At 51.3% G+C, this 12,416-nt stretch overlaps 2 gene segments (V, D, J or C); both read right to left on the minus strand.

The window, feature by feature from the left end:
- Positions 1-2,692: 2,692 nt before the first annotated feature.
- LOC123348484 lies at positions 2,693-3,295 on the minus strand. The segment is given in 2 exon segments: positions 2,693-3,021; positions 3,250-3,295. Coding segments are annotated over 2 exon segments (375 nt in total).
- A 3,274-nt stretch (positions 3,296-6,569) lies between these two features.
- LOC123347608 lies at positions 6,570-7,215 on the minus strand. The segment is given in 2 exon segments: positions 6,570-6,910; positions 7,099-7,215. Coding segments are annotated over 2 exon segments (387 nt in total).
- Positions 7,216-12,416: the final 5,201 nt, after the last annotated feature.

Genomic DNA, 12,416 nt, shown 5'->3' on the forward strand with positions numbered 1-12,416 from the left:
TCCAGAGTGGGCTGTGCAGGGTGCTGCTGGGCTGGGCAGGGGGCGCGGATCCCAGCTCCTGGATCCCAGCTCCGGCGAGTGGCTGTGCCAGGGCCGGCTCCTGGCAATGAGGCCCCAAGCAAAAAAATAAAAAATTAAAAAAGGAGGGGGCGGAGTGCTGCCCCTTAGAAAGTGCTGCCCCAAGTACCTGCTTGGAGGGCTGGTGCCTAGAGCCGGCCCTGCCTCCCCCACCCTTCAGGGGGGTGTTCAGTACTGGTCTCATTCACCGCTGTTAGTGCAGCCCAAATGAGCAGAATGCAGCTCTTCATGCAGACAAATGTTTGAATATAAGAAAATACCTAATGTGGGAAGGACACAACAAATGTCATTGATTCCATGCTTGGCAGTGCAGAACAGAGGCTGCTGGCCCCGCAGCCTGACCTACTTGGAGTTTCTCCAGAGAAAACTGTATCCTTCCTTTGACTAAACTGATTGTCTTTGGGCTTGGCTACTCTTGCAGCTGTACAGCGCTGGGAGTTAAACCTGTCTTCGTACAGCTGAGTAGGGAAAGTGCTGCAGTCTGGCTGCACTGACAGCTACCAGTGCACTGTCATGGCCACATTTGCAGCATCTGCAGTGGCATTGGGAGTGGTGCATTATGGGCAGCCATCCCAGCGTTCAAGTGGCTGCAACGTGCTTTTCAAAGGGGGAGGGGAGTAGGGTGGAGTGTGACAGAGCGTGTGGGGGAGAGAGAGAGTGGATTTTTGGGGCTGACACTGTCAGCAGCAGCCTTGCAAGTTCTGACCCCCACCCCCACCCCTCTCTCACTCACTGAAAGCAAACAGTAGCTGTTTTTTTCCTCACAGACCCAGATAAGCAGCCTCGCGGAAACAGACCCCTCCCCCCTCCTGCCTGCTGAGCTGCTTCTCTCCTCTACACTAGCTGTGGGTGTTCCAAAGGCAGCTCCCTGCCTCTGCTCGTTCACAGCAAACAGTGAGTTCTTAAAAGGATTATGGGAAGCTTCCGGAGCTCAGTCCCAGGGTACTAAGCCCGTTTACTCTGGCGCTGCAGCAGCACTATACTCTTTATTCCTCTCCTTGAGGTGGAGTACAAACAGCGCTGTAGCCACGGAGATACTGCGCGGTATGTGCCTTGCCAGTGTGGATGGGGAGTGAGTTACAGTCCTGTAAAGCCACCACCAGCACTGCAACTCTCCAGTGTAGCCAAGGGCTTAGGACTTGTCTACACTGGCACTTTACAGCGCTGCAACTTTCTCGCTCATGAGTGTGTGGAAAAAACACCTCCCTGAGTGCAGCAAGTTTCAGCGCTGTCAAGCGGCAGTGTAGGCAGTGCACCAGCTGCCCTTTAGCGAGATACAATTGAAAGTGCCTCTTTACAAAATATTACTTATGAGAACATAATTGATGATTTTGTAAAGAAACAGTGTAGAAAAAATGTTATCTGGGTTTTGTTTCCAAATTGAATACGTTTCTCCAGAGGAAGTTAAATTTTATTTTTCCATTCATGCATCTATACTATTTATTTTTATGCATTTTTCACTTTAGCATAATGCAAACACAAACTTTCATCTAGACCAGAAGTTCTCAAACTGGGGTCCGAGAACTCCATTCAGGTGGACAGAGGAAAAATTATTATAATATTTTTCTTTTTATAAAGCACTCTGATCCAAAGCACTTTACAATAGTTAGCTAATGGTACAAACAATATTTGGAAAGATCATTAAATGGTCCACTGAGACACTCAGCACTTTTCAAAAGGTCCCTGAAAAAGGTTAGACTACAAAAACAATCAAGGTTCCTCACTTTACTTTCACTTATTTCCAATTACTTATAATATAGGAGGAGGAGGAAGGAAAAAAGAATGAAAAACGAGGGGCAGGGGAGATAAGAGAGAATGTTATTTTTCTTGTCTGGGTCCCATGCAGGGAGCAAAACTGAAGCTGAGCACAGGGCCCCACTAACGAAATCCGCCACTCAGTAGGAATCAGTGTGAGGAAGGCCTAGCCATCCTTGCTAGAGGCAGATGCTCTGGCAGGTCACCCATATGGACTCCAAGGTAAACTGAGGAGCCCAGGGCTGCAGCCATCAGCCACCCAGAGACCCCTGCTCCACTTCCTCGTTTTCCTTGTGCAATTTCCTGTTCTTTGTTTCCTTGGTGTTAGTACAGCACCCGATCTGAACACCATCTGTTATTATTTTGTTATTATTATTATTATCATCAACGTCTTCATCCTCCTCAGCAGCTCGATTCAAATCGGTGCTCCCGAAAACTTTCCAGGTCAACCTCATTTTTCCGTTTAATCCCTTGTTATCTCTTTCCGTATTTCTCTTTCCCATCCGGAGGGGAGGGACTGGATTTGTTTGTGGGTTTCCCCGAAAAGCCCTTGGAAGATCCAGGATACTTCATTTTGCTGGACAAGCGCTGCCAGCACTTTTGTAAATGTTGCCATCAGGGCGTTGGTGCGTGTCACTGGGCTCATGATCCTCCTGTTCGTGGCATCACCTTGGTCCAAATATACATTAGAAGTTCTCTCAGATTCCTTACCCGCCTCCCCTTTGCATTTTCCTTCCACGTACATGGAGTGTTATGGGGAAGGGGGAGAGGAGAATCTCAGCTCTTTCCGTTCAAATTGTGAAAATTAAGTGGACAGAATCCGCTTCCCCTTTTTGTGCCAGTCCCGCTCTGCTCTGTGTCACTGTGTGTCTCTGGCGCAGTAATAGGTGGCGGTGTCTGCAGCTGTCAGCGAGCGGAGCTGCAGGGAGAACTGGTTCTTGGAAGTGTCTTGTGTGATGGTCGTTCGACTCTGCAGAGCGCTGGCGTAGTTAGTGTGCCACTGACTCGGTCTGTAGTAAATGCGTCCCACCCATTCCAGCCCTTTCCCCGCGGGCTGCCGGATCCAGTCCCAGGTGACGCTGGTGCTAGAAACCGAGTCTCCGGAGATGGTACAAGTGAGTGTCAGGGACTCCCCGGGTTTCACCGCTCCCGGGCCCGTTTCCTTCAGCTGCACTTGGGAGAGGACCCCTGGGAAGGAAACACAGAAATGAACCAGTGAGCCAGGCCCCTGTCCTCTGGGAGCGGGGACCACGTGAAAATAAAACACCTCGAGACCGCACCTAAGGGAGTGAGGCGCCCAACTGCCACTAAATTCCATTGGGATATGTGCACCTAATTCCCTTAGGCTCATTTGAACAGCGCCTCTTCTGCAGTCACTGCAGCAAGGAACCCTCGTGACCCCCAATAGACACGTACCTAAAGGTGCCACCAGCATGAACAGGAAAATCAGCAGCAGGTTCATCTTAAGTGAAGGTGCAAACTGTCCCCAGCAGCGAGACCCGGGCAGTTCTGTGTTTGGAGGGAGTCTGAGGCTCCTCCAATCAGGGGGTTGTATTTAAACAGGAACCCTCCGGGGCAGGGATTTGCATGCGAGTTTCACAAGGCGACTATAAGCGATGACCGGGTGTGAGCTCTGTCAGCACATGAGGATCTCTCCCTGGGGTGCGTGTCCCCCTAAGACAGTGAGTTCAGCTCAGAAAATTATGAAGCCTCTTAAGGCGTACGGACGCCCCAACTCAATTTAAATAAACAGCATTTTGGTCGTTTAACACTCGTAAAGGTGTGTGAGATTCTCAGCCACGTATAAGCGCAGGACAGCGCCTTCTTAGCAACGGCGGGATGTTTGGGAACGGGAAATGTAACCTCCTCTCTTGTGGCTTTGGCGGGGATTTCAATAGAGCCCCAGGGAATTGGGAAATGGAGGGTTTAACTCCCTTACAGTATCTCTGGTATCCTAACCCGTGCTCGGTAGAGATTAATGATAGTGCTGGGGGCAGCATTGCATTTACTGTACAGGCATAGCTACATTTCCAGTGAATAGCGGCTTTGTTGAAATCAGTTCAGTTCAGTGGAAGTCTTTGGGCTGATCAGCGCCGGCTCTACTGTTTTTGCCGCCCCTAGCAGCGCGCCGAATTGACGCCAGAGGGCGGGGGCAGTCCGTGTGCCCTTAATGCGGCTCGCGCGTTTCCCCGGCCGTGGCAATTCGGAGGCAGCTTCTGTCTTCAGCCGGAAGACAGAAGCTGCGCCCCTGCCGCCCAATTGCCGCCCCCGCTGAAACCGGCCTGCCGCCCTACGGGCACGCGGCCTGCCCCCGCCCTCCCGCAGCAACTCGGGGCGCTGCTTGGGGGCAAAAACACAGGGACTGCTGCCCCTTGCAGATTGCCGCCCCAAGCACCGACCTGGGATGCTGGTGCCTGGAGCTGGCCCTGCGCACAGTAATACCAGGCGGTGCCCTCCGCTTCCAGGCCGGTCACGTGTAGGTAGAAATTGGAGCTGTCCTTGGAGGCTGTGAATCGCCCCTGGATTGCCGGGGAGTAGCTGTTGTCAGACGATGTATAATAGTAGATCAGCCACTCCAGCCCCTTTCCCGGAGCCCGTCGGACCCAGTTCATATAACAGCTGCTGAGACCAAAGCCGCTCACGGGCACAGGTCAGTTTGGTGGATTCTCCGGGCTGGACTGGGTGAGAACCAGCTGTGCCCGGGCCCCTGGAGACAAACAAAGTGGGTTGTTACAGGAAATGTTTAAAAGGAACAGTGACATTAAATAGATACAATCGACGGAAGGAGACAGACAGCTCGGCAGATATTGGTCTAATACATCCCTAGCGTGACTCCATTGGCCTTCCCACGCAGGATGTTGGAGAGGGGATTTTTTCTAACGCACTCACATCATTTAGCAGCACGAGCACTATTGACTTTCTGAGTGTTCCTGGGGAACTTGGCAACTTCTGAAAACCCCCCTCAGCCCCACAACTGCAGAGATACCGAGAATGGGCGGGTGAACAGACAAACAAACGCACATGAGAGTCCAGCCAGGAAAATGCGGAGTCTCAGCGGACCCAGCCTGGTGATGGGAGGGGAGCGCAGCCCGGTAAATCCCTGAGCCAGATGCGGGGCCTGTGGCTGGGACGCCCGAGTCAGTGCGTAAATAGGGGCTTGGCTGTGCCAGCTTTGCATAATCTGGGGAGAGCCGGGCGGGTTGGAAATAAACGGTGCCAAATTCAGCAAGGGGCGCAGGCCCGATGAGAGATTGAGGGCGGGGGGGCGGTGACCTGATAGGGAAGAGCAGAGACCAGAACCCTCAGCCAAAGAACGGGACTATGTGAAAACAGAACCAGAACTATCCCCTGACACTAGTCTTTGGACATGACCTACAGGCAATCTGAAAGCGATGCTTCCTTACTGTGTGTTCTTGGCAATTTGGCCAAACCTCACCCCACAGCTGTTTCCAACATGCACCTCCTGCCCAAGACAGGAGTTTCGAAAAAGAAAGCTGGAAGGAACCATTTGGGAGCCTTTGAAAATCCCACACTAAAATGGTTTGGTCTTGTCTCTGAACAGAGTCCTAACGGCTGTATTCAGGGTGAACCACCAGGTGTATAGGAACGGCCCGAAATTACCCAGGAAATAAAACAAACTCATCTTTAACTCTTCTCCAGCTTGTGCTTATGCATTAAAGAGCAAACCGAGGCAATGCGCTCATGGAGCACCCTTCAGCCTTCTCCAGGTATCTGCAGAGAGTGACAAAATTATGGTGTGAAAAATTCTAGGGCGGGTCCACCACAGCTCTAAAGAACATAAGAACAGCCAGACCGGGTCAGACCAAAGGCCCATCTAGCCCAGTGTCCTGTCTCCCTGCAATGGCCAGTGCCAGGTGCCCCAGAGGGAATGAACAGAACAGGGAGTCACCCAGTGATCCACCCCCTGTCGCCCATTCCCAGCTTCTGGCAAACACTGTGGTACAGTGCCCTGACCAGCAAACTGTAAAATGTGGGTGCAATGGGTGTATCCACAAAATATTTATGTGCCCTTTATACCCACAACCCCCCACATTTATGTGCACAAAAGGGGAATTAGTACATACAAATAAGTAGGTGCACAATTGCCAGCCCAATTTGCATACAGCTATATCAAAATGTGTATAAACCTCATTACACTAGCATTTGGAAGTGTTGGCCTTTTAGTCTCCTGGATACTGTAAGCAGGTTCTTTCTGAAGCAGCAGTGAATTAGAAATATTCCTGCTCCGAGAGGCCTTGGCTTTGCTGACTTTGTTGTTCCTTCAAAATCTAATGGAAGCAGGAAAATGCAAATGGATGACTAATTGGAGAGCTCCACCTGCTTCTACCCAGCTATTTTAAAAATGTGTAAAAATGTGCTCTTATAATCACACAATCCTATTTTAAATAACAAGAGACTCTTTAAATAATGTCTCTGGCATTTCTTCCTCTTAGTTCATGTTTAGGAGGCGGGTTGAAGGGCAGAAAGCTAATTACTCATAGTAACTGAGGTGGATTCTATTTCTCCATTGCTGTCCGCTAAATAAGCTACTCTCTGTTCTGTCAACATAGTGAGTCTTTAATTACCAATGTGCATTTTTAGAGGACGGAAGCCCTGATTAAGGGCTGGAGACTTTACAGTCTATGTATCTGTGTTTACACTGCCCTGCCCTGTCAGTGCCTGCTGCTCTCTGCTGGCGCTGAGAATGTTTGGATTCGAGGAGGAGGTTTTTGTATTCACTGCAGTTGATTTCTGATCGCTGTGTCTCTCGCACAGTAATAGCGGCCGGTGTCTTCCGCTTTCAGGCTGGTCATTTGCAGATACACCAGGCTGTTGGAGTCGTCTCTGGAGATGGTGAATCGCCCTTTAACGGCATCACTGTAAAACGTGCTGTGGCTATTAGCAGGGTTGTATATCAGTGCGACCCACTCCAGGTCCTTCCCGGGCGCCTGACGGACCCAGCTCATATGGTAGCTGGTGAAGGTGAACCCGGAGGTTTTGCAGGAGAGGCGGAGAGATCCCCCGGGCTTCTGAATTCCACCTCCGGACTCCACCAGAAGAACCTGGGACCGGACATCTGGGGGGAAAAGAAGAAGAAAAAGCTCCGTTAGATTCACCTTAGTACAAGACCTCAGCCAAAGCTCACAGAAGCCGTTGGGAAGATGCCCATTCACTTCACTGCGCTTTGGGTTGGGGCAAGAACGTCCAACCGTCCCCGGAGTCTCCCACTAAAGTTGGGGGCGGGCGGGGGGGGGGGAGAATTACCTGCAAGGGCTGCTAGAATCAAGAGAAGATTCAACCACGATATCATGTTGCTGACGCGGGAAGGGTTTCTGACGGTAACTGCAAAGACACCAAGACCTTGGCCTGATCCCTTTTCATTCTCTGTCGTCCAGGAGAACACAGGATTTATGCAGGACCCCGAGACACTGAATTTGCATCACCTCCTCTTGAAAAAAAACACCACACCAGAAACCACAACCCTCGTTAAACTGAGGCCTTCCGGAGTGGAGTTCAGAGGAAAAAAGCTACTTGGCTGGAGAGGAGGAGCTAGAGTCTCTCTTGTAGGATCACTTCTTCAGTGATCTCTACAAGAATGCTCGGCAGGGGCGGCTCCAGGCCCCAGCACGCCAAGCGGGGCAGCATGCTGCGGGGGGCGCTGTGCCGGTCCCCGGGAGGGCGGCAGGCGGCTCCGGGGGACCTCCCGCAGGGTCCCCTGGTCCCGCGGGTTCGGTGGAGCATCCGCAGGCACGCTTGTGGGAGGTCCACCGGAGCCGCAGGACCGGCGAGTGGCAGAGCGCCCCCCGCGGCGTGCCTTGGAGCGGGGAAATGGCTAGAGCCGCGGGACCTCTCATAGACAAAATGCACCATTGAGTGTTCACCTGCTGCTGAATTCTGTCTCTTCTTAGTTTGTGAGTCCTGGCCACTGTGTGTCCTAGTGCATAGAGCACTAGACTGGGCCATGGAAAACCGGGTATTCATTCCTTGGTCTGCTGGGTTGCCTTGGATAAGTCATTTCTCTCCGTAAAATTGGAATAACCTTTTAGGTTCACCTAACCTTCCTTTGTGAAGAGCTCTGACATCCCCTGCTGAAAATCGCTTTTATAAAATGCTAGGGGTTGGTGTTATTACTAATGTCTGAAAATGTCCTTTCTTCTTCTATGAGAAGGAAGAGGCAAGCATTTGAAACCAGGGGCGCTGGAACAATTTTTATAGTGGGGGTGCTGAAACACTGAACCTGACTGTAAACTCTGTATATAAAGGAATCACCTTCAAGCCAGCACCCCAAGGTCCAGCACCTATGTTTGAAATTCTGCCTTGCAATGCTGGACTACAAGACAGAATTATTATTAGATTGGCACCTGAAAATGAATGGTTGGGTGTGGATCCCCGCCTAGCCTGCTTTGAATGTTTTAGCCCAGAAGACGAATAACTGAATTCTGCTAGGTCATACAGTAAAAATGGACAGTCGGTACCCTGAAAGAATCTATCTGTGGGATAAGGTTATAACCCTGCAGGGGTTTGTAGGCCTGTGCCACTGTAACTGAGAGTACAGTACTTGCACTGCTTTGAGCGGGGCTAATGGTATGAATCACAGTTCAGTTGCATAGTAGTGTTGTATCACTCTTCTTCCTCTTAGTATTACCGTTCATATTATTTTCAATACCCACTATAAATAGGCAATAATACAGAGAAAAATGTCAAACTAAAGTTTCTATGGAAATGCTGGATAAAATAATAAAATTTAACAATGCATAGATCTTAAAAGCTCCACCTTGCCACTGTGTTTATGCAACAGGGTGGAGTTTTTAAAGGGTCTTAATGTAAATACTCAAATCGCATGGGAGCTGGAAACTTCCCAACTTTGGGTGCCTTTGAAAATCCCAGTCTCACACTCTAATTGGTGGAGAGACTGTTCTTTCTCAGGTGTGATACAGTGTGCTCAGACGCACAGCTCCGCAATATTTAAGTGTGGGAAATCTGTTATGTAAAATCCCAGCGCAGTGCAGGGCTGAGATATTCCAAATCGCTTAAGGGAGATGGCGGTGGATGATTTTCAAGGATGCAAATGATTTCAGGGAGACCCTAGTACAATGTCTTAGGCCTTGATTCATGAAAGCATGTAAGAATTTGCTTAAACCCATCTCTATTCAGGACACTACTTTAAATTTAAGCACAATTCTTAGTGTCCCTGACTGAACTTTGCACTTTATTCTCAGTAGTGTCAATGGCTGTACAGGACCTGAAAGAATATTTATCTCATATCACTAAACCAGACAGAAATCGCTACGTTTACCTGCTGATACGTGCACCAACGTGCCCTTAATACAGGGTTTCTCAAACAGGGGTCGCGGCTTGTACAGGGAAAGCCCCTGGAGGGCCAGGCCGGTGTGTTTACCTGCCCCGCCCGCAGATCCGGCTGATCGGGCTCCCACTAGCCGCCGATCGCTGCTCCGGGCCAATGGGACCCGCAAAGCGGCGGACAGTAGGTCCCTCAGCCCGCGCCGCCTCAGCAGCCCCCATTGGCCCAGCGAATGGGGCAGGTAACACACAGCCCGGCCGCCAGGGGCTTTCCCTGCACAAGCCGAGGCCCCTGTTTGAGAAACTCTGATCTACCGTGTTCCCGGGGGCAGCCCTTAGCCACGTGACTGTCCCTAATGCCCTCAGTACCAGCGCTGGGCTGAGTGATGGCATCCCGGTCCGAGGGGCGGGGTCTGTTATCTCCATGGTGACTCTGTCACATTGTGGCACTTTACTGTGGGTCGGGATGGCTCAGCTCCACCCACTGACACCCGCGGAGAGTCCGGGCCGTGATTGCCCAGTGTCCGTGGGGTGAAAACAATCCACGAGCCGCTTGGGAAAGTCCCGGCGGTGCCACATCCCCAGGCTCAGCGGAGTGGGGTTTGTTCAGGCGCCGGGTGATCTCTGCCCACAGCCCCGCCCGGACTCTGAATGGCCCATTTCCATATCCAGCCTCCAGCTCTCCGTGCCTCAGTCTCCCCGCTCTGACCCAGGGGCTGGGATAGTTCCCGGCCTCCCGGCGGCGCTGTGGAGATAAAGGCGATAACCGCGTGTGAAGGGCCGAGACGCCACGGTGAGGGCCCCCACACGGGTTATAATGAACTAATCACCTTCCGCTGCGTTAATCCGCTAAACATCCCAGGTTGCTGAAAGGGCCAGAGCCTCCCTGGTGTAAATCCGGAGTAACTCGAGTCTAGCGGAAGCAGCTGCGGTGACTTTACACCAGGGGAGGATTTGGCCTCAGGAGCAATTCGCTCCATCCGTTGGTTCTGATAAAGACCCAATGCGCTTGTCGCGTTTACACTGACAGACGCTGTCCTGTGAGTCTGACACCGAGACGGGCCCCGGGGGGAGCCAACGTGCCGGGTCAGCGAGGGGAGAGCGACTCAGAACAGGACTCACTCCAGATTGGGGTTCACAGATGAAGCGAGGGATCTCTGCGCCGCAGGCCCAGCGGGGCTCTGGGCAGGAAGGGGAGACACGTTGCCCGGGAACGGAAGGGTTAAAACTGCCGGGAGGTTTGTGTTACATTCACCCGGGTGCCGGGTCTCCTGTCCCAGCCCGGAGCGGTGTGTGTGTCACTGCTGCCCCCGCGCGGCTGCCGGGAGAAGCGCGATTCCGCAGCCTGGGTTATTGTATGATCAAAAATCGGTTTGGTTTCACTGTGTCTTTGTCTCCGGTCGCACAGTAATAGCGGGCGGTGTCCTCGGGCTTCAGGCCGGTCATTTGCAGATACAGCTCACTCTTGGGATTATCCCTGGAGATGGTGAATCGGCCTTTCACTGAATCAAGGTAGATTGCAGTACCCCCACCGGGGTATATAAAAGCGATCCATTCCAGTCCCTTGCCAGGAGCCTGACGGATCCAGTTCATGTAGTAGCTGCTGAAGTCGAACCCGGATGCTTTGCAGGAGAGGCGGAGAGAGTCTCCGGGCTTTTTCACATCCCCTCCGGACTCCACCAACCCCTGGGACCAGACGGCTGAGAATAAAGCCAAGCCATTAATATCGGTATAAAAACAGCGGTAACAATATTCTTCTAACTCTGCCAGCTTTCAGAAGAGGAAAATACCTTCCAAAGCTGCTACAGCGAAAATGAACAGGAGCAAAAATCCCATTTTCCCGGGTGCTGGAGGGGAAAGTTCTCAGGGACTGGCTGGTCACTGCACAGACCCAGGGGCTGCGGATTGTGTCTCCGGGTGCAGCCTGGGCAGAGAGAGGCTCAGATTTAAACAGGAAACTGTCTCCCTCATTTGCATATCACCGCTTTATAAGAGACACACACTCCTGCTGCTAGCGATCTGAGTGACTCGTCCTCGGGTTCCGGGTGCGGGAATCAGACTGTCCCGTCCTGTGTGTCTGTGCAGCGCCGGGCACAGGGCGCTGGGCTCCTCCTGATACTTTCAGACCCCTGGGATGAATGAACTCTCTTGGGAAGGAGGTAACACTTTCTGTTGTGGTTCAGTGTAACACTCTAATTAATATGTCTCCCCAGTTTGGTGATTCACACAGGCTCACAATACAACCACTTAAATATGACCTTACTCTATGGCATACATATGTGACAAGTGATATTAATGCATGCAACAACTCACAGTATTCAGAAATCCTAAACATATTCTTATCATTCTAATACCTAATTTAGCAATATTAGCACACAGGTGACACAGATCGTTTCCATCAGCTTTCACACACCTCTGACCCTGATACACAGAAATTGTTAGTTGTGTCTGCCCTGCTTTCTAGTGTAATAGTCTCCTCCCTGAAAGCCTGATCCCAAACCTATAATGGGAGGCTTTGCAGTGACTACAACAGACATTGGACCAGAGCTAGAATCATCTATATGAATTTCAGGCAGCTGTTCATTCTTCCCTTAGGCAAATGTTTATTCAGGAGCCCACCGCAGGTTGTTAGTTGCAGAAACATAGAGCTAGGCCGACTCCCTTTGGAGCCCTACTGAGTAATTCACATGGTTAATGGAAGGAGTCTGTCTTTTATAAGGAGCGGGATATGCAAATGAGGGAGACAGTGTCCTGTTTAAATCTGTCCCTCTCTCTGCCCAGGTTGTACCCGGAGAGACAATCCGCAGCCCCCTGGATCTCTGCAGTTGCCAGCTAACTCCCCTGAGAACTTTCCCCTTTAAAACCAGGTGAAATGAGACTTTAGCTCCATTTAGTTTTCATTTTTGAAGCTTTGGGAGGTATTTATGTCCCGAGTAATTTGCACAGTCAGGTGACTCTTATACTATTCCTCTTTCTATGTGATTTGTATCGTGGCTTCCTTCCCAAGTGCAGCTGGTGGAGTCCGGAGAGGATGTGAAAAAGCCCGGAGACTCTTAGGGCGATTCAACCAGCTCCAGAGACAATTCCATTAACACGGCACAATTACAAATGCCCGGCCTGAAGCCCGAGGACACCGCCCGGAATCACTGTGCGAGAGAGACAGTGAGGGGAAGCTGGTCTGAGCTCAGAGAAAAGGGGAAGGGGTTTCCTAGGGGCGGCGCTCTGGTTCCACACCAGAACGGACACAAAGTATCTCCCCTTATGGACACCGCACACAGCTG

This window comes from Mauremys mutica, chromosome 13, assembly GCF_020497125.1.
Source record: "Mauremys mutica isolate MM-2020 ecotype Southern chromosome 13, ASM2049712v1, whole genome shotgun sequence".
Classification (NCBI taxonomy): domain Eukaryota; kingdom Metazoa; phylum Chordata; order Testudines; family Geoemydidae; genus Mauremys; species Mauremys mutica.